The sequence below is a fragment of the Penicillium chermesinum genome (genome assembly GCF_028974085.1).
Source record: "Penicillium chermesinum strain IBT 19713 chromosome Unknown utg000004l:1.0-3345178.0:1.0-3348027.0, whole genome shotgun sequence".
NCBI classification, from domain to species: domain Eukaryota; kingdom Fungi; phylum Ascomycota; class Eurotiomycetes; order Eurotiales; family Aspergillaceae; genus Penicillium; species Penicillium chermesinum.
In genome coordinates this window covers 118857-146062 of record NW_026695314.1, presented here as the reverse complement: position 1 = coordinate 146062, position 27206 = coordinate 118857, and the positions used below count along the sequence as shown (strand labels likewise).

Below are 27206 nucleotides of genomic sequence, written 5' to 3'. Positions count from 1 at the left end.
AGGTTCCTTGGCTGTATGTGCAGCAACGAGGGCTGAATGATTAAAAAAAGAAACTTTTCTGATATGATTACCCTGCATCCACTGGCCATTGTAAGATGTGCAACAACTCCTTTTCATCTAGTAGCAGAGTAGCTCGAGGGATGTCATCCATGATCAGCCTCAATTAGATTGGTCGTTAGCGCATGTTGTAAACCAAGCATTGCGCAGCTGACTGACGATTCTCCTGGCCTTGCGTGAATCTATTTCTCCCGCGCAATTACCGCGAACACTGATAGTGGGATGAGAAATATGATGTACAGTAGTTGATCTCATTTTATAACTCTAGTATACAAGCGACATATCGCGTATCTCCTTCCCCTCCAACCGCCGCATCATAACTGCTCACAGCGAGTCCGTGTGAACTAGGCCAAATACAATAGGAAATGCAACAAATCTCAGATGAAAATCATATTACATGATTGGAAAGGCCAGAACAGCGTGATAGCATTGCCATAGTTCCCCGTCAAAATAGCCGATAGTCGATAGGCCCAACGTGATCCTGCAGACGGGCGGACTGAAAGGAGTCTGGGAAAAATGCATTTGGAGGATTCATCGTTCATTGGCTGCGCATACTACCCAGTTGCTTCAGAACAGACATCTGAGAATCCACCCAGCGCTCGACGCAGTTCTGGGCGCAGGTTTCCTCGCTCCGGTCGAGGGCACCTGAGGTGATCTTGCCAGTAACACACTTCTTGAAGCAGATTTCATTGAGGTTGTGAACAGCTAAATCGAAGGCATTAATTAGTACAAGTCGGCACATTTACCAAACTTAGGTAGATATCTGGATAGGCCCCTTACCCTGCTGAATGTTGGCCTTCTGGCTTTCAGCTACAAGAACCTGCTGGAGCTCCTTCTTGTCGGCATCGTTGAGCTTGGAGACATCGGCTTGAGTTGAAGCATCCATGGCGTGGAATTTTATCGAAGAATGAGATGCTAGGATAGAAATTGAGAGATCTGATGGACAGTTAAGTTGTGATCACCGCCAGTGAGGTCAACGCAAAATCGAAGGCGGTGAGGGCGGGCACAAAAACAACGATGATCAGCCACGCCCTCGTTTTCATGCCGCTACTTTTCTTAGTCCTACCACTTGTTTCGGGTTTTGATTCACACACACTATCCAAAGAGCTCGTCCTTTGCTGAGGCTCTGTGTGTTATATCCCTCTCAGCTCGCTCGATTCATCTGCCATCATGCCGCCTATTCGGTCCGCCCGCAATCGCAAACCGCCTCCAGCGGGCTTCGATGACCTGGAAGATACCCTGTTAGAGTTCAGCAATAAGATGAAAGATGCCGAGAATGATTCTGGCGAGGGAAAGAAGAAGTACGAGGTTTTATGGCCTATCTTTCAAATCAGTCACCAACGTACGTGTCAAAGCCAGGCTGCATTTAGTCCTTGCCCCTCAGGTCCTCGTCTCTCGCGGAGAGGCCTTAGATGTTCTCTGTTCATGTCGGTATGAACTCCAAGCTAAATTTTGTTCATTGCCAGGTTCACGATACATCTACGACCTCTACTACGAGAAGCAAGCTATCTCTAAGCAACTATATGACTGGCTGCTGAAGAACAACTATGCCGACGCAAACTTGATCGCCAAGTGGAAGAAGCAAGGTTATGAAAAGGTTCGTTTTCGATGTCCTGCGCCATTTCCTTCCGCTTTCTCACCAGATTTTCAAACATAGCTATGTTGTCTTCGCTGTGTGCAGACCAAAGAGACAAATTTTAATTCCACCTGCATTTGTCGTGTGCCTAAAGCCCAACTGAAGGAGGAACAGACGATCCAATGTGTCAATTGTGGTTGCCGAGGCTGCAGTAGTAGCGATTAGGGAGAGCGGGGAAATGTCTTACATATTTTAAAACAGCTTTGGGTGGATTTGATTTACGAGGCGTTTTTGGGGTCTTGCATGGGTTAGCCTCCGTATTCTACGGTTTCGATTCAGATACCCTTATTATCGTCCAGATATTTGAAATAGGTCAATCGTGGGATAAATAATCAAAGATTTCAGATCGCTATCTAGTCCAAAGCGCCTCCAGCCGGTTTCCCTAGGTTCCCACAAAAGACTGAACGGAAATTCCTAACCCCTAGAAGTCCAAATCATGAATCCATCGCTTGCTCATATACATCTTAGCATCGTCATTAAGGTCGTAACCAGGCCATCCCGGGCTCATTGAAAAAAAAAAAAATCAGTCAGAACCAGCGCCGTAACACTGCCTCGAGGTAAAACTCCCAGAAGAAAGCACCGCCGTGAAACCTGATAACATCCGAGAGGCTCAACTCCTCAAAACCAGAACGCGGAAAACAGTTAACAACAGTATGAAGGGACAAGCGTCCCTGCAGAAGCGTATGCGGGCAACAAAAAAAAAAAGAAAGAAAGAAAGCAGAATAAACAATTCAGAAGGTGACTTCGTAACAAGAGCAGAATGTATTGACGCGGGTCAATGCAATTCATAGCCATCAAATGTTGAAGCAATCCGCAAAATGGCGATCGTTTTTGTGGTTGTTCAAAACAAGGTAGTTGTGCTACGGCCGCTCAGCTGAGGGCGCGATTGCAGTGGTTTGGTTTTCATCGAATCATCTTTAGTTCCTCCAATTTTTTGGAAGCCTTGCAAAAGGTCGATGCCATCAATCTCGCTGGGGCCATCGATATTCTCATCAAAGAGATGGAATGCGAAGAAGTCGTCCTGGCTGGTATCGCCAAGACGCCCAACATCAGGCAACTTCGAAGGAGATTCGGGGAAAAACGAGGACTTGGATCGAGGCAAACTTGGTGCTCCAAGGCGACTGTTCACAGTTCCAGAAGTGATATCAGCCAAGGCAGTGCTACCATTGGGAGTCCGCTGACGTTTCACAGATCGTTTCTCTGGCGATCCGAGTTGAGAAGGCAAAGTTTGCTCCGGTCCGGCATCAGCAAAGATATCGAAGGAAGTGTGGAGATGATCATGCGGCGTGTAGCTTTCATCATGAAGATTGAAAGCAGGGCTCCAGGGCAGATCTTCTTCCATGAGGCCGAAGTGCTTGATTGGAGAGTTGACCATTTGCTGGATCTTCCGTCGGTGGTTGCGTAGATTGGTGTTCGGTGAGACAGAGGGAGGAGGCTTGGCTGGTTTTTTGAACTTGATTACCGGTGTCAACGGCGGGGGCAGCATACTAACGTACTGCCCCGCAGAGGTGAGGAACCGATCAGAGTACTTGCGTCCTTTCGCGCGGGTGGCTGTGCAGGACTAATGTCATGAGAGGAGCTTCGGATGCGTGCAATCTCTTCTTCAGCACGACCTCGCTTGATGCGAGGAGGCTCAATATCAATGTCTGAGGTCAAAATGTGGCCAGTTTTGTTCGGTCGAAGAGCTGATGATTCCAGAGACGAGAAGTAGCCGCTGTCATTGACAGTAATGGACTTCCGCTTGCGTGGCGCTGGCGCTGGGGTTGGACCTGCATGAGTAGGTGTTGGGGGTGTACCAGGGCGAGTGAATCGAGGGGGTGCAATTGGAGGCGAAGAACGGATAGCCTGGGGGGGGTGAAGATCGAAGAGTCCGTGTGCCTCGCGGAACCGCAAGAATGGCTTCGTCGTTCGAGTCCTCTTGCAGAGCGGGATCTGACGCAGGAAGAGTCGCATCCGACGAGAGATCGGTATTGTTCGGCAGCGCCTGCGGCACGGCTTGGGATGTTGGCGGCGGTACTATCCAGGTCGTTGTATTTCCGCTGGGTGGTTGCGGAATTAGATCGCGTGGCGGCGCAGCAGGGAGGGGGACACTGGACATCGTGGCGCGTCGCACTTGCTTGTCCTTCAGGAACTGAGACTCCATCCCAGGCTCGATCGCCCAGTAGTTGCCCTTGCCAGGATCATCTTTCGGCCGTTCTTGCTTAATGAAGGCTTTGTTAAGGCTGAGATTGTGACGGATGCTGTTTTGCCAGCCCGCATCACTATTCTTGTAGTACGTAAACGTATCGGAAATCCATTTGTAGATCTGGGCAAGGGTCAAACGACGATTTGGGGCGCGTAGAATGGACATGCCGATCAAGGTTGCATAGCTGTATGGAGGCTTGGAGCCATCGTCTTCAATTGTTGGCATCTCATGTGGCTCGGGAAGATGAGTTGGAGCGTCTTCGCGTTTCTGTTTCTTTACAGGACGCTCTCTGAGGGGAGCTGCTTCCAAAAGTGTGCGCTTCATGGGGAGCTTCGATTCATAGGATGGCTCTGGGAAGTCGGCAAAGCTACCATGGGAAGCGTCCTCGGGGCGTTGGTTCTCCTTGGAATCGGAGGTGGCACTCGAAAAGGTGGTGAAGAGAGCTGACTGCGGCATCGATGGTTGCGAGTAAATCGGGAATGGCGGTTTCTTCGACGGGGAGTCCGTGGTAAACATCGGGGGAATCGGGGCGGATATAGGGACAAACCCCAGTTTTCGCTCCGGATAAGAGCCTTGACTAGGCAAGCCTTTGTTTGGCGATGGCCTGTGCAGGCCACGAGATGATGAAGGTCGAAAATTTTCAATGTGTCGCAAGTCTTGGATGGGACCCAAATCTTCAGTGGGCTGACGGCCTGGTAGCGGTGAGGGTTGAAGACTAGGCTGCGATTCGATAGAATTTGCTGATGGGGCTAGTGTCGGGAAATTGTGCGTGCCCAGCACCGGACGCGTCGATCCCATGATTTGAAGAGCCAAAGGCGAAGCAGCACGTCACTAATGGCCAGTTTGGACCATCCGACGCGTCTGAGACAGGCTTCTCGACGCGGTTGACCGATGGAGAAGAGGGGGTGGCACCAGAGCCAACTGGGTCACGTCGAGTCACGGTTGGTGAAGCGGAATCAAGTTTGACCAATGACAAGTCAAAGAAGAGCAAAGTCAGCCAGCCTCAGGCCGCCGTGCAGCCAGACTAGTCGGGTCGGAATCGCGAGCGTTGGGCCACAAAGGCGCTAAGACAGCTCACACCCAGAACGGATCCGAGGACAAGATCAACGGGCTAGAGGACGCGATTGCAAGGTCCCCACGAGCGACTTCTCCGCAGTTGCACAAGACCGAAGAGACAAGGACCTCGTCGAAAAAGAGTTGCAGCTGACAACTGGAGGTCACAGCAGTGAAGGGATGGCCGGTTGACCCGATCTGTGACGGGCGAGGTTGGAAGGGGAGGAATGAACAAGGTCCAGGATGACGAGGGGAACAAGAATCTCCAGGATCTGGATGTTGAGCCCTTTTTGTTTTTTCGGGTCAGTCCTGTACCCGGTGGGATCGTTGCAGACTCCAAGTCCCGTCTCTTAGACTATCGAGGTGGGGGACGAAGAGGATGATAGATGGCCAGGCAGAGGTGAGGGCGATGGTATGGATGATCTTCAATACATGTCAGGTATGGTATTGGCGCGCACGCGTCGCGCGTTTTAGGAGCGTCTTGTCCAACCGATCCCGTGACTATTCAGATTATTTGTATTTAAATCCGTATCAGAATGACAATACTGCTGTACTGCTGCCGTAAGGACAGGCGGGACCATGAAGGGATTTATTCTCCTTGCTGGCATTTTGACTACGCCGATCGACGTAATATGTGGATTCTGGACTCCACCATGATCGTCTTCCCTGGATCTTAGCCCGACCGCAAAAGCCCTCAACAGCACGCCACCTTGATCTCCGTAGTTTCTTAGGATCTCGACGGATTCAGCTGCCCAATGGACGACATCCATTGCATTTGAGGAATATTACGATCAATACTAGCTCGCAATTGGTGTACGTCAAGGAATGCGGATGTAACTCTGAGACACTGGTCGTGTCGAAATATCCTTTGCTCTCCTCTCCACTCTTCGCCAGCCATTGGTCTGAGATGTTTCGTTCCTGGTTCCTGCGAGTAATGGTTCAGAGAAGCTCGAGGGGCTTGCAGCTAGAAGATCTGGGCCCTGCATGTGCAATAAGCAACAGCAGTACTTTCTCTAAATACTGACAACGTATGAACTCGCCCAGGCATTCTGCTTTTTGCAGCTCGAAAAAATTCATGTACTGATGGACCTCAGCATGCGAAGCCTTGAGAGACCAAGATCTATATATGTAGTAAAAAACAACAAAGACGCCAATCCATGCACCGGAAACCCCCCCGGGGCGCCAAGGGGGGGGAAGGAAGAAAGAAAATAGAAAATAGAAAATAGAAGATGAAAAATAAGGAGCAAGATGTCCAAAGACTCTCTTCCCCTCCACCGCCTTGTCTTCGTGGGATAACACCTGGCATTGTAGAGGAATGCACGTCAACTTTTGTCTATCAAAAAACCGTGGAAACAAGATACAATCAAGGAAATCATGATATCAACGAAACGAAAACGTGCCCATGGGGGATATCTCAAATGATAATGCACTTTGCAACGCGTCTAGTCCAGGAAGGTGAACATGCTGGTGTGTATGATATTCAGGGCACGATCGGCGTCACGCTCCTCGATAACGCAGGAGATGTTGATTTCACTGGCACCTGCAGGGGGAAAAGGGCGAAGACCGCGTTAGTTCCAGTGCCTTGACTTCTCTACCACATTGGGAAGCCGGACGGAAGCGAGGGGCCCCAAGATCGACAATCATTGACTCACCTTGCGAAATCATCTCAATATTCACATTATTGTCACCAAGAGTAGTGAACATGCGCCCTGCAACTCCAATCATATTTTTCATCTGCTTGCCAACCAAGCTAAGGATGGCCATTTCCGGGATTATATCCACGGTACCATACTTAGCCAGGTCATTCAAAGCCCCGTTTAGATCGACGTCAATAACCTGATAATCATCTCGTCCGTTTCCGTTGAGCAGTGGCATTTCGGAGTGAAGAGCCATCGACACATGGACCTCGCTGGTCGAAATCAGATCGATAGAGAGACGCCACTTGTCCAGTACAGAGAAGATACCGGCAAAGAAACCATGTGAAAGCGATCGCTTGTTGGAATGCACATTGATGACGAGAATCTTATGCTTGATGGTCACCGCAGTCGGTCGCTTGGGTTTCTGCATCAGACTTGGGCTGCGCATACGGAACATACGAGGGTCATGTCCAGGTGTGGTCCGTTCGAGCTCAGCCGCGGAGTCGGGGAAGATGACGGTGCCTCGATTCTTGGGATTCATCACATTCTTGATGCGAATAGGGATTTTGGCGCGGATGACCTGCTCCATGGTGAAAGGGTGAATCACCTCCGAGCCATAGAAGGTCAACTCGGCGGCTTCGGCTGGGGTTATGGCGGGCAATAGACGCGCAGTGGGCACTTTTCGAGGATCTGCGGTGAAGATGCCGTCCACTTCCTTCCAAACCTGAAGCTCTCTGGCGTGGGTACCAACGGCGACTAAGGCAGCGCATAAGTCTGTGTAGCCCCGACCCACCTGGTCCAGTAAGCCTCCAGGGATGATGCCGAAATAACCAGTTATTACTGGCACTCGGTGTCCGCACTCGTCTACTTTCTTCCCGAGTGCAGCAGCCAGATTGTTATAGAACTCTTGGTCGAGACCGTGGCTGCCAATGGAAAAATCAATCACATCTGCAAGGTCCACATATTGCGAGTCTACCCCACGGTCCTGGAGCAGAGCGGCCATGAGTCGACAGCTCAGTTTCTCACCAGTGCTGATAACTTTGTCCACACACCGGGCACTGATTTCTCCCAATGTCTGCGCAGCCTCGAGGACTTTGAGAACCCGCTCACACTCCTCGGTGATTTCTGCCACTACTTGATCCCTCAGCTCTTGTGATTTCAATTGTTCTTCGGCGACTTGAGCATGCTCCAAGCGGACGGCTTCGACGAGTGATACATATTGCCGGGAACGGGGATTTTCAGCATCTCGTGCGGCTCGAAGTAGCCTGGATGGTGAGTAGCCGTTAGTATTTTGCCCCATCTCACCCCGCCTTCAACCACACCGTCACTTGGTTCCTTCATGACTCACCGGTTGGTAGTACCCTCAGCTTTAGTCGAACTACTTCTAGCAGAACACACCACGGCGACTCTGTTTTCAGCCAGGCTTGGTCTAGAATTATTTGATTAGCATGCAAGTCCGTTGTGTTCATGTACGTGTAGGAGCATACTGGACGACTTGTTCAATGATCTTCAGAGCAAACTTGCCCACGCTAGTACCACCGAACTTTTGCACGACCCAATTGCTATGCGAGGCCTCGACGGCCGGACTTTCTGGGAGGGATGCCATGGCCTGATCGAGCCCGAGCAGATAGAAGGGTGATTAAGGTATTAAACAGAGCAGGAGATTAATCTGGAACGTAAGATTGGGTATTGGAGGGGAAAGCGAAAGCGGAGGGAGTGGGCCGTATGCGGGAATATCTTCTTTGCTTTTCTTTCTTTTCGCCGGCCAAAATTCTGCACTGTGACTCAAGGTACCGGGACAGCATCGACCAATCAAGTCAGCCACATTCTTTCCGCCTTTTCTGTCCAGGAACGGTATCGGAGCCTCTTGGCCAATCACTGGCCCCGCCCATGACGTGAGGTATTCCTTGACTGGGCGGAATTATCACTCGATCTGTAGCCAAAGCACTACGGATACGGGGGCAATCGTGCCACTATCAGGACGCAGATTTCCCGGGAGAGTGACCGAGAAAAGACCCAGTTCGACACAGATAGTTGCGAATCTCTGCCTAGTCCAGAGCAATTAAGAAGTCTCCAGGGCTCCAGGGCTCCAGGGCTTGAATTTACATGCTGACTCATCGGCTCGAAATCTTGGACTGGGTTATTTGGGTATAAGGGCCTCGCGGAGAACCCAAGAGCAGCCCAGGCGTCCCCAAATCCCAGGGGCAATTCGTAGCTACAGAACAGTGGAGCCTGGAGCTGCGGCTGCGGCTGCCCGGGGCGGGGGGGGGACGCCAACCCTTTTCAAACCCTTTTCTCCAATTCGTGGACTTGTCAATAAATCTCTCTGATCTACTTCTCTACAAGTCGACTGAATCAAGAGTGAGAGAAAGTCCGAGAGTCTTCGCCTTGGAGTGAATTCACCACCGCTGACGTCTGTAGAGTGAGGTTCGTCATTGGCAGGCCGCCATGGGTAGCCACCATCCATCGTGTCCTTTCTGTCCCTTTTTCGACGAAGATGCGGGTTTTGTAGCTCAGCATATTGATTATTGCCATCCAGAGGAAGGAGTCCCAGCGGAGTCCTCCCGAGAGCCCGAGGACGATTCCATACAATATGTGGATTGCCCGCATGGGTGTGGTGAGACAGTGGGTTTATCAGAACTATCTACACACCTAGACCTCCATACTGCCGAGAGTATTCCAGCCGATGGGAATGGCTGGTCCCAGGATTCAAATCCGACTTTCGGTGATCATGAGCTGTCTTCGGATTCGAATGAGCCTATGGGCCACGCCAGTGGGCGTAAAGGTGGTAAAATGGCTGCAGACCGTGGTCTCCTACAAAGTAATCCCTCAAAACGGTCACGGACACGTAGCCCCGCAGCAACGATCGAGTCAGGGCCTGCGAAGCGCTTAGGGGTATGGTTGACTTCTCTTTGTTCGAATGCCTCCCGGGCTTGTCTAATGCATGTTACTAACGCATCTTCCAGCGATCCGAACTTGGGCCTCATGCCCACGAAAAGAAAATGCCCTCGTGGCTCAAGAAGATGCTGGAAAAGGGCGGCCAAACTACCAAGCAGACTCAGATCACCGCGGACGGGAGACTTACTCGGCACACTAAAGTTGAGAATGAGACCGACAATCTGGTCCCTGTGCTGGGTAGACTATGTGAACAGGACAAATCTGTCCAACGTGCGTTTTTGTGCAGCCCCAAGGTTCAACATGTCTGCAAAATGCCACGTGAAGGAGGCTTCTGTGGATACCGTAATATCCAAATGATGATCTCGTACATCAAAAAATCCCAGAGCCCCGGCCATGAACACTTTCCACGTGGCATACCAACAATTCTAGAGCTGCAAGAACGGATTGAAGAAGCTTGGGACAGAGGCTTCAACAGTAGAGGCAGAGTAGAAACTGGAGGCATCCGGGGCACGCGAAAATTTATTGGAACGCCTGAGGTTGGTTTTCCACACTGCTCGAGGTGAATTTGCTCATTTTAACTGATATAGGCGCAAGCCCTTTTCATGAGTCTCGATATCCGGTAAGCCTCGATTCCCAGGACATCTGTCTCAAGGGCACAAGCTAACACGAGCCTATCCTTAGATGTGAAGCCAGTAGTTTCGGCCAGAAGGAGGGCATCCGAGCTTATGAATCTCTCTACGATCATATTGCTGCATACTTTCGGGCCGGGTGCTCCATCGAAGACGAGGACAGTAAAGTCTCGAAGACCGATCTTCCACCCGTCTACTTTCAGCATCAAGGTGGACTCAGAACCCCTCTATGGAACTATGTACGCGGCTCTTCTAACAAGTTTTGACAGGGCACTCTATGACAATTGTAGGTTTCGAGATCAGAAGCGACGGCAGTGCTAACCTGCTTGTCTTCGACCCTATGTTCAAGACGTCGCCCGCTATGCATCGTCTCATTGGGACATCTGCTCGCTCTGAGAACCCGGCTCGACTGCTCAAAGCCTACCGCCGTGGGGCGTCCTACCTTCAAAAACACAGAGTCTTTGAGATCATCAAGTGGGTCTTACCCTGGTAGAAACATAACATGGATCGATCGATTATGGCTTACAAATAACGCAGGTTGCTTCCAGCCACTGCGATCTCTCCAGGGCAGGGACCTACCCGTGACTCAGGAGGTCCTGTGGCATAAAGGATATCAATAGCAGGACGCTTCTCATCTCCACAGCTTGTCAAGCCCAGCCTGTTCTTTGGATTCGTCGTCTTATGCCATCAATCCATCCATCCCTCAAGACCCTCTGCTACTGGTATCGAAATGACTCTCACCTCTTGTGTCTGCATAGTGCCATATGAGCTCATCTAGTGCAAATCTCTTTATCGGCTACTCACCCTACTAGTAGAGGCTTTCCTCCCCCAAAGAAAACTCCTCACAGCCCTCTGCAGCGCTTGTTGAGTTCCCGTATCAATCGAAGAGACTGACGTCTCTTCGTCTTTATCCTTTTCTTTCTTAAATTAATGGGGGAGGGAATGATAGAGTTTGATCTCGCAAAGGGACCAGGCACCGCTGGCTCGCCAGGCGGTCTCACGATTGGGAAAGGGCCTTTTATCTATCTAAATATGCAGTACCACAAGGAGTCATTTGGGTTATACTTCTCTTCTATCATAATCTTAAAAGGATCCAAATTGCATCTAGATTCTCTTCTATACACCCACCTATCTACTTCAGCTTTGACCGTCAGCTAGCCATTGCTGGAATTTGACTAGAGCTTTGTATCGGTGAGAGATCAAGTTCTGATAAAGACGCGTTAGAATTCAGCTCGCAGTTCGGGGTTTGATTGGCGCGAGAAATCTGGTCCTACCTTGGCTTCTTTATCCATTTCAGCATAGGTCTTTCCCTCGTACTCAAAGATCGGATCCCAGCCTGGGGCAAGATACTGTGTTAGTCCGAGCTGGCTGATTGCCGCCTTCCTGCCCTGTGAAGAGCGACTTACCAAAGTTGGTTGGACCCCTCGGGCGAACAATGGTGCCCTATCACAAACCTGTCAGATACTTCTGCAGCCCAATTTGTCTTGACTACTCGTATGCATTATTCCTTCTGACTTACTTGAGTGCGTCCTTGGAAGATGATGGGATCGGCCCCGGGGCCTCGACAGAAAGCAAAGGTACACACAGCTTCGCCTGTACGATCGTCGAACCCATCCAACATCCTATTTAGACCCTCGTGGCCAAGGGCTTCCATGAACGACTTACTGCAGTGTTGTTAGCGGACCAGGTGAGCTTCATAGTCCAGTCGCTTGGGGTTCAAAAAAGATGAAATGAGTCCTCACATGTATGGCCCGGGAAGGCCCTTCAGCGCATGAAATTCCAATGCTGTGTCTTCGGTCAAGGCTGGTCCATTGATCTTGATTCAATGTCAGTCGTTTGCCTCCAAGTTCTGTATCTGCTTTGTTATATGATCCCTGGAACTATCTTACCGCTTCAGCTGCACGGCGGGCCTTCTCTTTTGCAATCTCCTCGATGGTGCCCTGAATTTCGGGGACATCCACAGCTTGGTTGTCAACTTCAATGACATTCCCAAGGATAGCTCTCACCTCGGAAAGCTTATTCTTGTTGCCGGTGATGAAATTGATCTTGGTCAAGGTCATGGTGGGCAGATTGTGGGATGTCGAGATGAAGTATTGGCGGGCGGGTCAACTTTTGGGGGGGGGCTCCCCTCGTTGTTACCGCTCGCGGGGTTGCGCGCAATATATTCGCAACGCATCTGTCGTTTGACCCAGCAAGGCTGGAGACTTCAAATTTGAAAGTGATGCCCCTAGACCACGAAAGAAAGTTTACTTAGGTAAAATCAATTGATGGAGGCAAGAGCGTATGCAATCACTGTATGCGAGCCTGGGGCATTCCCGGCGTAAGGTCATAGTGAGATGTCTTCATAATCCGTAACTGACAGAAAATCCAAAAGAGGAGAAACACTTCTAATATACAGAACAAGAACTATTCTTCCAGCATCCCATTGTCTATTTCAATCTTCTCCTGTTGAGCCATCGCCTGCGCTGATACAATCTCAGCCAGCCGCTTCAATCGCGGCGTTTGGAGCCCTAGAGAGGGTAGTCAGCGAAGGTAAATAAGGAAAATCAGGAATGGGCAGCGTACAAGACGGAGTGTATGTCTCCAGAGCCGTGATGACGCGAGGCTCAGCGATCTCATAGGGACCGCTGTCTTCCATATCGACCGGAGCGAGTAGCAGTACATCACTCTTTTCAGTGACCCTAGAAGCAACAGCCTTCATGATTTCGCCGTTGATGGGCTGCTCGTAATCCGCAACCAGGTATTGATTCAGGAGCTTTTGGATTTGGTTCGGGGACAACCTGTGAAAATAATTAGCAACTCGAATCATTGCCACAAGACATTCACCTCCCAAGGAAGGGGGCGGAGGCGGGGTATGCTTACATCCAGCAGATATCCTGAATGATCTCGATATCATTCAGGGTCGCTTTCTTCAACTGGAGAAGCTTGGTTGCTTGCTATTAAAAGACAGTTAGCCTCACTGTATGATCAGCCGACAAGCCTGCGTAGCCTACCATCAGATGCTCCAGTTGCAACGTCCCCTCCGGCATATCGTGGCTCTTGCACCATTCCTCGATTCTTGTAATGTTGTAGTTTATCTGTAGGCCACGCTTCCATGAGAGGAAGTTTCGGCGCATGAGTAGGTCATTGAATGCAGTCACGCCAACCAAGCGCAGGAGCTCAGTGACAGTCTGTAAAATGATGGAGTCTTCAAGGTAGAAGGCCTTCATGGCTCTGTAGGCGCCGTTGAGAAGACTGAGGAGGTTGTCCATGCTATATGCAGGGTTGTTATTGGATGGCAGTAATTTGCCAAGAAAGCGGTTGGTTTCGCTGGTAACAAAACCCGGGAGTGATTGAGATTCGATGATGGCGGGGACGATCATCTTGTACAATCGCTTTTTCAGTACCTTCATCCAAGTGTGGTAGATATTGAACTCCAGGCTCTCCAGGTCGTGCTTGACGATCTCCAGCAAACGATCGTACTCATAGTTGTCGCTCTTCTGCGCCTCGTACCAATCTTCGGCAAGGAACACAAAAGAGAGCATTTCGTGAACGTTTGAAAGCCAGAACGCACCGGGGTTAATGGCATCATCCCCATCATGCTGCATCACCTCCTGTTGAATAGATTGCATGACATTGGCCAGGAATCGCTCAGACTCCTTGACGAATCCATTGTTCCACATCTCAGAGGTTACCAGGTTTATCAAGTACGCAGGGAACAAGACTTCCTTATCGGTTGGCGGAGGTGTGGAGCTGGGCAGAGGGATCTTGAGATTGCGAATGAGACCCATGGCGACTTCGTCATTCAACTCATCTTCCTCGGAAAGCAGCTGCTCGAGCTCAGCTTCCACAGAATCCAAGCCGGGAGAAATCGCGGCATTGGCACGAGCAGCACCTGGCCCTGCGACGGCCATAGAAACAGGCCGAGGGTTGTACGCCCCACTGAAGCGGTCGCTATCGATCTTTTCTGCACCAGCACTGCGTCTCTTGGGCTTGGGTTTCTTCGAAGAAACAAGATTGATTAGGCCAGTAGCAGGGGTTGGAGCCGCGGCGCCATTAGTCGCATCGCCATTGACGCCGTTAGTAGGCATCGATCGTTTTGCGACATCCAGCTGCTCTTCGAGCTCTGAAACGCGTTGGCGGAGGGCAAACTTTTCCTTATCTTGATCACCATTGAGTAGCTTGAGACGCTCCAGTTCTTCGTTAGTAGCGCGCAGTGCTTCACGAGAGGCTTTCTCTTCTTCTTGGAGACGTTTGATAGTAGCCTGAGCCTCTGTGTGACTCTGTTGAAGCTTACTCATCTCGTCCTCAACAACTTCCAATCGTGCCGCAGTGATACCGGCCTGGTTGGCCTCGGCCTGGAGCTCTTTCGCGCGGGCCTCTAGGGCGTTGTGACGGCTACGCCAGGATTTGAGTTGAGTCTCATAATTCTCCAGCTGAGACACAAGCGACTTGTTTTCCCGTTTGAGTGTTGCCAAGTTCTGAGTCAATTCGACCACCTTGTTCTCTAGTTTGTATGAAATCTGCTTGAGATCCCGAGCCTCCTCACGAAGGCCTCGGTAAGCTTTTCTGGCCTGTTTGCCTCTCCACAGTGCTTGAACAATCACAACCTTGCGGCGATACTGACGCCAGCCGCGCAATTGGCGCCAGGAACGGAAAGCACGCTGGATGATCTTTGCAGCATTGCCGTTGATGGAATCCATGATGTTTCTTCGGCAGAGGAATCCCTTGGCAACAGACTGGAACAAGATATAGTTGTCTCGAATCTGGTTGTAACTTTTCCGCTGCTTTGAGCCACGCCAGACTCGTTGGATGGTGGTAGCCGCCTTTGTACGGCGAATATCTTGGGCTTTCTGGCGGGCCAAGTATCCTCTAATGATCGCCTGTGTTGTAAGGATAGACTCACGCGCTTCAAGATAGCGGCGGCGATAGTACTTGCATCGCAGGTTCTTCTGGATCATGATTGCACACTCATTCAGACGTGACGTGCGAAGATTCTCCAAGAAGGCAAGCATACCAGCGCGGAAGAAGATTTTAGTCAATCCCAGCTGATACTTGTCTTGCTTCTGGTGGTTGACATCGCCCAATGCTTTGCGTAGGATAGCGTGACACATGTCTCGAATCTCCGATGTCCACTGAGAGGAATGACACAACATATAGTAGCGAATAGCAAATTCTTCGTAGGTCCAACGGGTCGGGTATCCTGCAGTACTGATTCTAACCGTCTCTAGCACACCACAGGCCCTCAGCTGACTGAGAACCATAGGACCTTCAAACTTCCAGGCCACCTTTGCTTCATTGGGCTTGATGCAACGAATGTAGTGCACATCAGTCGAATTGATGGTGCTCATCAGCTCAATCAAGGAAGCTTTGAAAATCCCTCCGAGGGTCGGTTTGCGGTTGACAGCAACGCCGATTCGTCTTCCAGGAGCGGCCACGGGCTTTGATGAAGTGGAAGCGGTATCCTTCTCACGAACGGCTGCTGCAGTATCCAGAATATCTTTAATAAAGTCACTTGATGAGTTCCGCAGAACTTCCATGTGTTCATCTGGAACAGTATCACGGTTTTTCTCGATGAATCCATCTGATTCGTAGGTCACATCGACAGCATAGTGGCAAACAGCGAATGAAGACTTTCCGAACCGAGGCTTCTTGTAGAACTTTTGCTTGTCGGCAGCAAAGTGGTGATGAAGCTTAGTTACGAACTGTTCATCGGAACCCATGGGAAGACGAGACTCCTCATCGAGCAGGGACAGAATGCCAAGTTTAGCTTCAATCAAGTCGATACAAGGCTGGTTATCAGAGAAGTCGATGAATGTCCAGTCAATTTGCTCGCGGACATATTCCTCCTGCTCAAGCTTGAAAACGTGCTGGTTGAACTCTTGTTGTAATTTTTCGTTCGCGTAATTGATACAGAACTGTTCGAAAGAGTTCTTGGTGAAATGTTCGAAACCATAGATATCCAGCACACCGATGAAGGTCCGAGCCTTTTGAACTACCTCCTCTGTGGCCAAACCTCGGTTGATCTTCTCCACAAGCCAATCAAACAAGCTTGAGTAAATGAATTTGGCAACGGAGTCTCGTACAACAATCGCTTGTTGCTGTGTGAGATTTGATGTGATCTTTTCTCCACGAGTGATCAGCTGCTTTTTGACAATCCATTTCGCAAATTCATGGACATCAATTCCAAGCATTTCACAGGCCCGGACTAGCGAGGGTTCCGTAGGGGAGAGCGTGGAATCCGTGCGAGTAGCAGTTATCTTCACATTACCCAAATGGAGCAAAGCTGCAAGAACACGGAAGATTTCAGTTTGGCTTTCCGCCGTTACACCGATGGTAGCCAATGATTTCCGAGTGGCATCAAATTCAGCCTTGTCATCGACACCATCGATAACCGGCGCAGAGCCCTGATTCAGATATTCAAACTCCTCCACGGGCAGAATCCCTAACTCCTGCCTCTCCTCGTCGGTAACTCCAGCCACGAGCTGATAGAAGATATGATAGTTGCGTTCTTTGAGAGGCTGAAACACAAGTCTGGATCTCTCCAGCAAGTAGGTCCTGATTTTGGCACCAATGATGTTCGTCTTATCGTCAAAAATGATTTCGATGTATTTACCGAATCGGGAAGAGTTATCGTTTCGGGTCGTTTTGGCGTTACCAAAAGCTTCCATAACCGGGTTTGTCGCAAGAATTTGCTCCTCTGTCTCGCTAATCGCCTCCGCTCGGGCAGTGGTGTATTTCCCTGGTTGATCCGAAGACTCTCGAGTCGCAAAGTAGCGCATAATGTATTTCGCGCTCACTGTTTTGCCCGCACCGGACTCGCCAGAGACAACGATTGTTTGATTCTTTCCATCGCGGAGCATGTCACTGGAGACAAAGATAACTTGAGTCAGCAAGTCTTCCTGGTGACTGATGGAAGTATAATTCAAAGGGATAGTTTCTTACGCAAAGGCTTCCTCGGCGATGGCGAACAGATGGGGAGCCTGCGAAGCTCGTTGTTTTCCAGCGTACACCTGAACCATCTGAGGTACATACAATGAATCGACGCGAGCGAATGGATTTGTTGCAATGAGGACGATTCCGCTGTAAGTATATATCTCTTTCTGGGCGTACCGAAGCTTTATAGCTTGCAAAACTTTGGCACTGTCAGCAGGCGAACTTGACTCTTCATTGAGCGGGAAAATAGAAACGCACCAGCAGGCTCGTTCAGGTGAGACAGATTTGTCAAGTCTTCACTTGCTTCCAGCATGGCTGGATTCATCAATGGAGGTAGGTTGGGGTTGTTATCCACTTGTAATTCGGCCTGCGTAGTGTCGACGGTTCTGGTCTGTTGTACGCCCAGTCGTCAGTGTCCGAAATGACCAAACCATCTTGATCGGGAACAGCGAGGTCGTTCCATAAGCATACCTCGCCATTTTCCAGCTCGAAAATCAGCTGAACCTTGTCTCCGTCCACCAACTTTTCCTTCACCTCGGACGCAACCCATCCCTCTTGAGGGTCGGACTGCCAGGCCCTTGTCCCAACCTCGTAGATGTGTGCCATGGGTGCGGAGTGTGATCGTGGAGCCAGAGGCAGCTAGAATGAAAAAAGAATAAGAGAGAGGTAGTAAGAAGAAGCAGAATGCGAAAGGCCTCAGAGCCCTGGGAGGGGGGAGGGTTTGTTTTGGGGCGGTAGCTGAGAAAGTTCAAGGACAAATCAATCACAAATCAGCCAAGGACAAGGGGTCTGACAATGACCCCTCATCGACTCATGATCCGAAGGAAAAGAACTGGAAAGGATACGTTGAAAGTGGTTAAGAATGAAGAGGCTGGTAACAACTGGCTTTAGCGAGAGCCCCTGAAGGGAGCTTTCGGGGACTAACTTGGGGTTGCGCCACAACACCCCCACAAGCCCTGTCACCGCCATCCTTCTTTGAACGGCTTCCTTCCACGCATGGTTGTTTCTTCGGACGTCTACATGTCCACGAAGTATGGAATTTTATTTTGGGGCCAATTCGAGATTTTACGAAATACCTCGTTGATCACAAGAAGAAGCTCTCTTGAAAAAGAACCTCAAATATTGGACTCAAAATTGGAGACGAGTGGCCCTGATCCGTGGGATTCTATGGACTATCAAAACATAATAAAGTAGGCCATTCAGGTCTCAAATACCGAGCATAAATTCAACCTGGAAGTATTGCTTTGGGGCCGAAGCTGCAGGAGAGTGATTACACACTGCTTGTGTCGATTGATTGAGAGATATTAGGTAGAGACAAAAGTTCACGCAGGCGGAGACATCAGTGGGTTGGAGGAAAGAGAACATCGAGAGAAAAATTGAAACGTAGCAATAACATCAAAGAGGAATTCCATGAAGCATATCGAGGCTGGTGACTGGACCTAACCCTTTTGGAGCGTTTTGATTCTGGTTCTAGTTTTGCTTGCACTCGGCAGCTTCTTTGGCGGGCTTAGAAGTGCCATCCTGTGAGAGCCGGTTAGCACGAGAATTTCCCAGGACATACAGGCCGTAGGCATTTTGAAAACAGGCATGAAATCATTTACCTCTTCATCCGAGTCATCCTCAACGTCACGGTCTGATCCTCGTTCGTCTTCGTCATCTTCATCATCCTCGTCATCCTCGTCGTCGTCATCCTCGAACTCATCAGGGTCCATCTCTTCACCCAGCTCCTCAAACTGGAGAGCTTCGCCGGTGAACCAGTCAATGGCGCGGGGGAAGCTTCTCCTTGATGTCCTCGCCTAGTTGATAGTCGAGCTCCAGGCGCTCTTCAATGTCGCTGGCAACGGACTCGTCATCATCGGTGGGGGGTTGCGGGGGGGAGAAGAAGTTGAAGAAGGATTCGGTGGGCACACTGATCTTAACAACACGGGTCTGCTTTGTGTCTGACATGAAATGTTAGTTTGGTTCGTGGCACCGCTAGAGCTAATCAAGAACAGAAGTGACATACTCTTGTTGCGCTGCTTCTTACTCTCGAGTCGGAGCGTCAAGTCCTTCTCGGCCTTCCAATCAATCTTAGAGCCCTCAGCATGGTCGTAGATGAAATCACCACCGTAGCCACTCTCCTCCTTGTAGTAGTAAGTCTTAGTGATCGTCTTGTTGGTGAAGAACTCGTTCTCGGAGAATTCGAAGATCAAGCGGAAGCCGGGTCGGTCCAGATACTCCATGCGGATATCAACGAGGTGTTTGAGGGCCTCTTCATCACGGTCCGTAATCATCTCAGCCAGAGAGATCTGGTTCTTCATAGCAGAAAGCCAGAATTCGGGGATGCCATTTGTTGGCTCGCCCTCTTCTTCCTTCTTCTCTTCTTCGTCTTCCTTGGCCTCTTCCTCCTCGTCTTCCTTGCCAGCCTTGATCTCGTCCTCGGTGGGTTCAATACCTCCATTCACGATAGTTGCCCGACGCTCGTAGAGCGGGGTGAACTTGGCAAAAAACTTCTTCTCGAGTTCCAGGACCTCTTCCTGAAACTGGGCCTCCAATTTGGCGTGTTCCTTTTGAATACCCTTTAAGCCGGCGACGCGGCGACGAACAGAGGTGGGAAGGGATTCGATGTAACCCGATGAGCGACCGACGAGCTGACCCAGCTTGCCTTGGATCATGGAGACCAAGGCCGGGTTACGAGCAAACAAGGAAGCAGCAGCAGCGCTATCCAGGGTTTCTAGAGAGGGGTAGATCACGATCAGCAGCCGTCTCCAAAAATCAGGGCTCCCAACTCTTACCTTCTTTAATGCTAGACACACCAGGCTGCTGAGCGTGCGATGAGATAGGGGCATTGTTGGCCGGAGTGTTTTGCGGGGTTCTGTCAATGATTTTACCACCCATGGTCAGTTTTTTTTAAAAAAAAAATGTTTTGCTGGCGATAAGCGGTCAAGGGCACCAGGGAGGGGGAAAATCCTTACGGGGCGACCGGAAAATCGGCCTTCTTATTCCTGATGGGTTCAGACATGATGGGAAGAGGGGAAGGAGAGAGAAAGAAAGGGGAGGTGATGGAGGAAAGAGTTGGAGGCAAAAAGGAGGGAAGGAAAACGTCAAAGGGCGTTTGGAGTTTTGGGGAGGAAAGAGAGGGTCTGGATGGTGGGATCCTTACTCTTACCGTACAAGTACTGTGGGAGGGGCTTGGCGGGACGCGTTGAAAAACTGCTGCGACTTCCCAACAAGTTCGCCCCTCCGGGTTAGCTTGTTGACTTAGCTTAACCACCTTTTGCTCCATTACATGGGATCTCTCTATTGTTTGTGACTCCCATTAGGCTCTCCATTTATTGTTCCTAGAACCTTCTTTACCAGTGGTCTTTTTGTAAGGGACTTGAGGTACTACCTGGAACCTCTTCCCGACTTTAGCATTGAACCTGGAATAGCTAGGATGCACCTTATCTGCCGGACCGTCGGTAGTTCACAACCTTGGAAGGCTTTCAGGGAGACGGTTTTCAGATGATATTGTGCCTTTGCTTCTGCTGGGCCCGGGATTCCGTATATGTTCGCCACGTTTAAATTTAGAAACATGATCCGTCGGACCGCATCGACAATTCCTTGTGAGGAGAGGAAGGGTCAACCCATCTTTTGAAATGGCATTTATCCTTTTGGAAGCCCCTATGAGATATGTGATACGCCGGAATATTGCGCACGGTATTCTAAGCAAATACGAGAAACCTTTCTACATTTGTATAGCTTCGGTGTATATGATAAGCTGAATGCGTCAACCATTTTCATAACACCTCAAAATATAGATGATAGATCGATATCTTATCGATAGCCTTTGTCGGGTTGTCCTTACGCTCGCCCCTGTCAGATGCAGTCCAGGGGCTATTAAAAACAGGTTGTGAATGGCATCCCCGAAATGAAGGAAGCCCAGATCCAAGGCGCGACATCAAAGCTTCCATGCATATTGGCCGGAGCTGGATTTTATACCCGGTCACGTGGTGATAGCGGTGCAAGGATTCGGGGATTTGGGGCTTTCTAGTTTAGCACAAGACTTCCCCGCTGGTATTGTTCCTTTTTCTTTTCCCCGAGTCTGCTTGCTGGAAATGAGAAGGTCGATTCGGGGAGCTCCATAGGTGTTTTCTCCGTCTACTATTTGTCCTCATTCTCTACCTTCGGTTGCCAGTACCTGCGCTATCTCGCTTCGACTCTATTTCCTTGGAGAACGGTGTGTGGTCGCAATGAATGGCCATTCTCACACTCCATCGGAGGTCACACCCGTGGACTTTTCCATACCTCGGCCCAGTATGCGGCGCGATTCGCTGAGGAGCAGGTGCGGACATATCACCCCCCATGTCTAGAAGTGAAGTAGCTGACCAGGATGTCTAGTGTGAGCGTCGTCTCTGACGTGGAGATGGCTCGAAATGAGGTACTTCATGATGTTGCCGGTCTTCGATCGAGAGTTCTTACTGATTGTCAAATTCTAGGTCTTTGACGGACCAATCTCCGAGAGTATCCCGTCGAGCGTTGTTTCATTCTCCCACCGTCGCAACCGAGCCGGATCTACAGTCAGCTTCACATACTTTCAAGGCGGCGAAGATTTTGCGGATTTGTCAAATGAGGATGCCGTGGAAGACTTGGAGGGTCTGGGGTCGGATCTCGGGGATCTGTCCGGGAATGAAGGATTGATTGAGGAGGATATCGAGTCTCGTCGAAGTTCGTTTGTCTCCAAGAGACAGTCCCAGTCTCGAGAATCGTTTGAGCAGCCGTTACTGTCTAGATATGTGTCAGTAAGCTCGTTTGGGCGAGATCGCCGAGCTGGAAGCAGGCTTAACCAGAAAGTGTACATTGCGTCGGAAGACCTTACAGCAGTATTCGCAGGCTTCTCCACCAGCATCGGGGGCTTTTGCTTATATTTACTGTTATGTGTCTTCACTGGTGGCTTAGGCTACCTTTTGCTCAGGTGGCTTCCACGCTGGCGAGTCAAGCTGGTCGGGAAAGCAACTCCTTTGGGGAAATGCCAATGGGTTGCCATTGAGGTATGTCAAAGAAAAAGAAGCAAACAGTCTTCTTCTTGGACAAAGTCCATATCTCACATTGCAATAGGACCAATGGAATCACTTTACCACGCATACTGTGCATACACAATTGTACGAGCGTCCTCTATCGACTGTTTTTGTGGATTCCTCGGGTCAGCTGTATGACGAAGACAGAGATCCCACCATCACGACTCTTCGATTTCTGGATTACCGCTATCTGCGGTTTTTTCACCATCCTATTGAGGACAAATTTTCTCTGATTAGTGGATGGAAAGATCCTGCCTGGACTACTGCTAAAGCCATGAGAGCAGGCCTAGATGCCGACGAGCGTGATAGTCGAGAACAAATTTTCGGACAAAACAACATTGAGATTCAGCAGAAATCTGTCCTTCAGTTGCTTGTAGATGAGGTGAGTACAGCGCAGCTGGACCGGCCTTCGATTATTACCCTGACAGCCCCCCAAGGCATTCCACCCTTTCTATATCTTCCAAGTGGCAAGTCTCATCCTCTGGTCTATGGATGAGTACTATTACTATGCAGTCTGTATCTTTCTCATATCCGCCTTTAGCATCGCAACAACCGTACTGGAAACAAAATCGGTAAGTTTTCATAGCACAAGCAAAACCAAGGATCAAATGCTCATGCTGGACAGACCATGCGCCGCTTAAGAGAAATTTCTTTGTTTGACTGTGACGTGCGGGTTCTGCGGAATGGCTTTTGTGAGTTAATCTCCGTGTTACCAAATACTTATATATCCTATCCCGGGGGTGCTTTTCATATACTAATTGTCTCTCTTCGCAGGGCGATCGGTCTCTTCCCAGGATTTGGTACCTGGAGACGTGTTTGAATTTTCCGATCCATCTCTGAATCAGGTACCATGCGACTGCCTTCTACTTTCTGGTGACTGCATTGTAAATGAAAGCATGCTCACTGGTAAATCTCTCCTTTGGCATTTTCCCCAAGCGCGACGTTTAACACTATTATAGGAGAATCGGTACCTGTTTCAAAGTCGCCCTTGACCGATGATGCTCTTAAGTATTTGGATCTCAGTGCCCCCTCAATCCATCCAAACGCTGCCAAACATTTCCTGTTCAGCGGTACCAAAGTCATTCGAGCGAGGCGACCTCAGAACGTCGACGACGACGAAGCCGTTGCGCTGGCGATAGTGGTCAGAACTGGCTTCTCGACAACTAAAGGTGCTCTAGTCCGCTCAATGCTTTTCCCCAAACCATCTGGGTTCAAGTTCTATCGAGACTCTTTTCGCTACATTGCCGTGATGGCCGTTGTTGCTCTGTGTGGTTTCGTCGCTTCGTTCATTAATTTCATCCGGCTCGGTGTAAGACGCTCTGTCATACTGTACAAATTTTGCAGCAGACTCCTAACGCACAACCCAGCTCTCCTGGCACCTGATCATTGTTCGAGCCTTAGATTTAATCACAATCGTGGTTCCTCCAGCACTTCCAGCAACGCTTACCATTGGTACGAATTTTGCGCTATCACGACTGAAAAAGCAAGAGATCTTCTGCATTAGCCCCCAGAGGTACGTGTAGTACCCCTCTTGCATGAGTTTACGGAGGTACTAACTTATTGTTGCGTAGGGTCAATGTAGGCGGCAAACTGGACGTCGTTTGTTTCGACAAGACTGGGACTTTGACAGAGGATGGACTGGATGTGCTGGGGGTACGCATAGTGAGCAGCACTCAAAAGTTCGTAATCCAGCCAGCCCTGGAACCACCACAGTCCACTCATCTTGAAACAGATTTTCTTCACTTTTGTCCGAAACAGCCAACGGGTCGCTTGTTCTCATGCCAGGCACAAGCACTGGATATGATCACGAAAAACAGCAGAAAATTATGTACACCATGGCAACATGCCACTCGCTACGAGTAGTAGATGAGGAACTTCTGGGAGATCCTCTTGATATCAAAATGTTTCGATTCACCGGATGGTCTTATGAGGAGGGTGGTAATCAAGCCCCTGAGCCCACTGCTTCCAAGTTTGACACAATCACACCGTCTGTGGCAAGGCCTCCTGCCGTACATGCGAATGACACCCAGCAAAATGGCACTACCGTGCGTCATTGTGTTACCCGCCTTTCTTCTACCTACCAATACTAAACCTTCTTTATTAGGCTTCGATTGAGCTCGGCGTCCTCAGAAATTTTGAGTTTTTTTTCTCAGCTTCGCCGAGCAAGCGTCGTGGTCCGACAATTTGGGGATGCAGGAGTCAACTTCTTCGTGAAGGGAGCTCCGGAGAAGCATTCGTGACATCTGTCTACCCGAGTCCCGTTCGTGCTCCTCCTAAAGTTCTGATCAGGTTGAATAGACTGACAAGTTTCACAGTTCCAGCGGATTACGATGAATTACTCAGTCACTACACTCATAGGGGATATCGAGTAATTGCTTGTGCGACTAAATATGAGCGGAGGCTGAGTTGGATGAAAGTTCAAAAGCTAACTCGAGCCGACGCAGAGAGCAACCTCGAGTTTTTGGGATTCATTATCTTTGAAAACAAACTCAAACCCAGTACCGCGCAGGTTATATCGGAATTGAATACTGCTGGCATTCGCAATGTCATGTGTACAGGTGACAACATCTTAACAGCCATCAGCGTCGCAAAGGAATGCAAGATGATCGGCCCAGATGAAGACTGCTACATTCCGCATTTCGTCGAAGGTAAGTGCTAGCATTCGCTTTTCCATGCTCGCGTGTCTTTGGTGATTTTGTTGACATAACTACAGAGCCAGGGTTGTTGCCAAGGACCAAACTCTACTGGGAAAGTGTCGATGATCCGGAATTTACTTTAGATCAACGCACACTTCTGGTAAGCAAAGTCGTCCCAGCATAATATCCGGTGCTGCTAACATCATGAAGCCCATCGAAAGAAACGATCGGTCTGTTCCGACTAATGCGCTCCGGAAGCACCGATACTGTGTTGCTGTGACAGGCGACGTATTCCGGTGGATGATTGACTATGGCAATGAGGACATTCTCAAGCGGGTGAGTGGATGCCTTCAGACTTCATTCTTTGCAGCTTTGTCTCATAACCTCTTGGTGCAGGTCTTGGTGACTGGCAAAGTTTTCGCTCGAATGTCGCCAGATGAGAAGCACGAGCTTGTAGAGAAACTTCAGTCCATTGATTACTGCTGTGGCTTCTGCGGAGATGGCGCGAATGATTGTGGTGCCTTGAAAGCTGCAGATGTTGGGATTTCTCTCTCAGATGCGGAGGCATCTGTCGCCGCACCCTTCACCAGTCGCCTGTTCGAGATATCCTGCGTCCCAAAGTTGATACGGTAAGCACCTCCTCTATTGACAGTCACCTGCCTTCCCTAATCCGAATAATTAGTGAGGGCCGAGCTGCTTTGGTCACAAGCTTCTGCTGTTTCAAATTCATGAGTCTCTATTCGACCATTCAATTCTGCTCCGTGAGCTTCCTGTATACATCCGGCTCTAACCTCGGGGACTTCCAGGTGAGTCAAGAGTTATTGGCTAAAGCTCGCTAGCACCATTCGCTAATTTCTCATTCTTGCAGTTCCTGTTTATTGATTTGGCACTTATCATGCCAATTGCGATCTTTAGTGAGTTACATGATTCTATCTAATGACCTCATAAACTAATGATTGGTATCCAGTGGGCTGGACCGGCCCTTACCCTACTCTCTCGCGCAAGCGACCTACGGCAGATCTCGTATCACGCAAAGTCTTGACACCCCTGCTAGGTCAGATCCTCTTGGTGGTTCTTGCACAATTGGCTGTATTTAGAACCATCCAATACCAACCATGGTAAGTCCTCTCGAAGGAAACTTCAAATCATGGAATGATCCGCTGACAAAGCATATGTACCCAGGTTCATACCTCCTCAGCTTGATCCGGAGAAGAGCAATATCGTCAACTCGGAAAACACAGCGCTTTTCTTATTTTCCTGCTTTCAATACACACTCACGAGCATTGTCCTGAGTGCCGGCCCACCCTTTCGACAACCAATTACGAAGAATGGTAAGGAGCAATGATTATTCCCCCTATTAAGAAGCAGTAGCCCCGTCCCGTGAGACTAAACAATGGACATCGTTGCTAATAAAGAGTCTACTGGCAGCGCCTTTTCTGTGCACCATCCTGATTGACCTTTTGGTCGCGGGCTATATGCTCTTCCGCCCATCTACGTGGGTAGCTCAAGTGATGCAGCTGACCTTCATGTCCGATGGTTATCGCATTGGATTGGTGGTTCTCGCAATTGGCTTTTTCGTTTCTTCGTGGGTGGCTGAGATGGCTGTGTTCCCTCGCCTGGCTCGGGTCATTGGGGTCATTCGGACACGGATGCAGCCAAATTACCGTAAGAAACGTCGGGAGTACAAAGTCCTCTTGGAAGGCATGGGCTTGTAAACTAGAAGATAGACGTAAAAGCCTACCCAGAATTCTGTTGTTGTTGATGAGGCTGCTGATGTTCCTTGCTAGGCGTTCCTTCCATCTCCCACGAGTATGACAATATTGACATCTGTCTATACCATGTAAAGCCAGAGATATAGAGATCCAATTGCGAAATGTTACATTGTCGTCTGAGGGGAAGAATATAGTACATTGGAGCAACCCGAAGGCAAAAAGGCGCTCTTTGTACAGAAAGACACGGTATCAACTGCTTTGCCGGATTTGAGGAGTATTCGATTTGTGATCTATGTTCTGGGTTCTTCCAAGAGCGCTCAATTCCACCTAATGCTCCCATGGGTGCTTCCAGCCTAACAAGGCTGGTCCATCTTTCTTGGCACGATACATCAACTACATTCGGGTATAAGTCAGCTTCACCTGGGCATCTCCTTGAAGGTCAAGAGAAGTAAAAAAAACTCACGAAGAACCACATGCTGGCGCCGAGTGCTGTGGCCGTGAAGCGATAGAGCGGCCGGGCCGCGTGGACGTGAACGGGATGATGGGAGTTTCCTGCCATTTCTAGGGGCGCCAATGTCAGTGACTCATTTTTATTGGCGTAGAGCGCCCATGCACGTACTGTTTCTGCGGGGGAGTGGAAGCGGGAGGCTGTACAGAGAGAGGTGGAGTGGATATAGGCGGGAAGTTCGCAATGGAACTGAAATTCACGTGACTGGGCCCGATAGGGCGGCTCTTCTGCCACTCTAGAGCTCGTTCTGCTTTATGGCTTTTTCGGAGAGAGCAGTGACTTTAGTCGAGCTGGCTCTTCATCA

At 49.7% G+C, this 27206-nt stretch overlaps 9 protein-coding genes across 9 annotated transcripts; 3 read left to right on the top strand and 6 right to left on the bottom strand.

Moving 5' to 3' along the window:
* Nucleotides 1-595: 595 nt before the first annotated feature.
* N7468_004942 (Tim10/DDP family zinc finger protein) lies at nucleotides 596-943 on the bottom strand (the record flags this gene model as incomplete). Its single annotated transcript, XM_058474239.1, has 2 exons — nucleotides 596-762; nucleotides 838-943. 2 exons carry the CDS (start codon nucleotides 941-943, stop codon nucleotides 596-598), a joined length of 273 nt encoding a protein of 90 aa, XP_058329979.1.
* A 284-nt stretch (nucleotides 944-1227) lies between these two features.
* Nucleotides 1228-1858, top strand: N7468_004941 (BUD31 family protein; the record flags this gene model as incomplete). The annotated part of the gene is made up of 3 exons (XM_058474238.1): nucleotides 1228-1399; nucleotides 1524-1654; nucleotides 1715-1858. 3 exons carry the CDS (start codon nucleotides 1228-1230, stop codon nucleotides 1856-1858), a joined length of 447 nt encoding a protein of 148 aa, XP_058329978.1.
* A 676-nt stretch (nucleotides 1859-2534) lies between these two features.
* Nucleotides 2535-4676, bottom strand: N7468_004940 (forkhead box transcription factor; the record flags this gene model as incomplete). Its single annotated transcript, XM_058474237.1, has 3 exons — nucleotides 2535-3133; nucleotides 3190-3538; nucleotides 3582-4676. The coding sequence occupies 3 exons, from the start codon at nucleotides 4674-4676 to the stop codon at nucleotides 2535-2537; spliced, it is 2043 nt and encodes a 680-aa protein (XP_058329977.1).
* A 1697-nt stretch (nucleotides 4677-6373) lies between these two features.
* On the bottom strand, nucleotides 6374-8174 carry N7468_004939 (aspartate kinase; the record flags this gene model as incomplete). Its single annotated transcript, XM_058474236.1, has 4 exons — nucleotides 6374-6471; nucleotides 6584-7833; nucleotides 7917-7997; nucleotides 8056-8174. The coding sequence occupies 4 exons, from the start codon at nucleotides 8172-8174 to the stop codon at nucleotides 6374-6376; spliced, it is 1548 nt and encodes a 515-aa protein (XP_058329976.1).
* An 842-nt stretch (nucleotides 8175-9016) lies between these two features.
* Nucleotides 9017-10588, top strand: N7468_004938 (C78 family peptidase; the record flags this gene model as incomplete). The annotated part of the gene is made up of 4 exons (XM_058474235.1): nucleotides 9017-9463; nucleotides 9535-10002; nucleotides 10137-10334; nucleotides 10394-10588. The coding sequence occupies 4 exons, from the start codon at nucleotides 9017-9019 to the stop codon at nucleotides 10586-10588; spliced, it is 1308 nt and encodes a 435-aa protein (XP_058329975.1).
* Nucleotides 10589-11232: 644 nt separating this feature from the next.
* N7468_004937 (non-canonical purine NTP pyrophosphatase) lies at nucleotides 11233-12155 on the bottom strand (the record flags this gene model as incomplete). The annotated part of the gene is made up of 6 exons (XM_058474234.1): nucleotides 11233-11301; nucleotides 11370-11431; nucleotides 11502-11538; nucleotides 11615-11759; nucleotides 11838-11911; nucleotides 11985-12155. 6 exons carry the CDS (start codon nucleotides 12153-12155, stop codon nucleotides 11233-11235), a joined length of 558 nt encoding a protein of 185 aa, XP_058329974.1.
* A 346-nt stretch (nucleotides 12156-12501) lies between these two features.
* On the bottom strand, nucleotides 12502-17616 carry N7468_004936 (type V myosin; the record flags this gene model as incomplete). Its single annotated transcript, XM_058474233.1, has 7 exons — nucleotides 12502-12605; nucleotides 12661-12875; nucleotides 12958-13031; nucleotides 13089-16941; nucleotides 17020-17209; nucleotides 17269-17401; nucleotides 17482-17616. The coding sequence occupies 7 exons, from the start codon at nucleotides 17614-17616 to the stop codon at nucleotides 12502-12504; spliced, it is 4704 nt and encodes a 1567-aa protein (XP_058329973.1).
* An 864-nt stretch (nucleotides 17617-18480) lies between these two features.
* Nucleotides 18481-19887, bottom strand: nap1 (histone chaperone NAP1; the record flags this gene model as incomplete). Its single annotated transcript, XM_058474232.1, has 5 exons — nucleotides 18481-18531; nucleotides 18612-18792; nucleotides 18857-18950; nucleotides 19016-19723; nucleotides 19785-19887. The coding sequence occupies 5 exons, from the start codon at nucleotides 19885-19887 to the stop codon at nucleotides 18481-18483; spliced, it is 1137 nt and encodes a 378-aa protein (XP_058329972.1).
* Nucleotides 19888-21221: 1334 nt separating this feature from the next.
* N7468_004934 (uncharacterized protein) lies at nucleotides 21222-26397 on the top strand (the record flags this gene model as incomplete). The annotated part of the gene is made up of 20 exons (XM_058474231.1): nucleotides 21222-21313; nucleotides 21370-21409; nucleotides 21468-22019; nucleotides 22087-22428; nucleotides 22484-22618; nucleotides 22672-22738; nucleotides 22821-22952; nucleotides 23006-23355; nucleotides 23414-23559; nucleotides 23618-23725; nucleotides 23779-24091; nucleotides 24151-24694; nucleotides 24760-24842; nucleotides 24893-25018; nucleotides 25079-25311; nucleotides 25365-25488; nucleotides 25551-25596; nucleotides 25650-25800; nucleotides 25865-26013; nucleotides 26111-26397. The coding sequence occupies 20 exons, from the start codon at nucleotides 21222-21224 to the stop codon at nucleotides 26395-26397; spliced, it is 4020 nt and encodes a 1339-aa protein (XP_058329971.1).
* Between the last annotated feature and the right edge of the window lie 809 nt (nucleotides 26398-27206).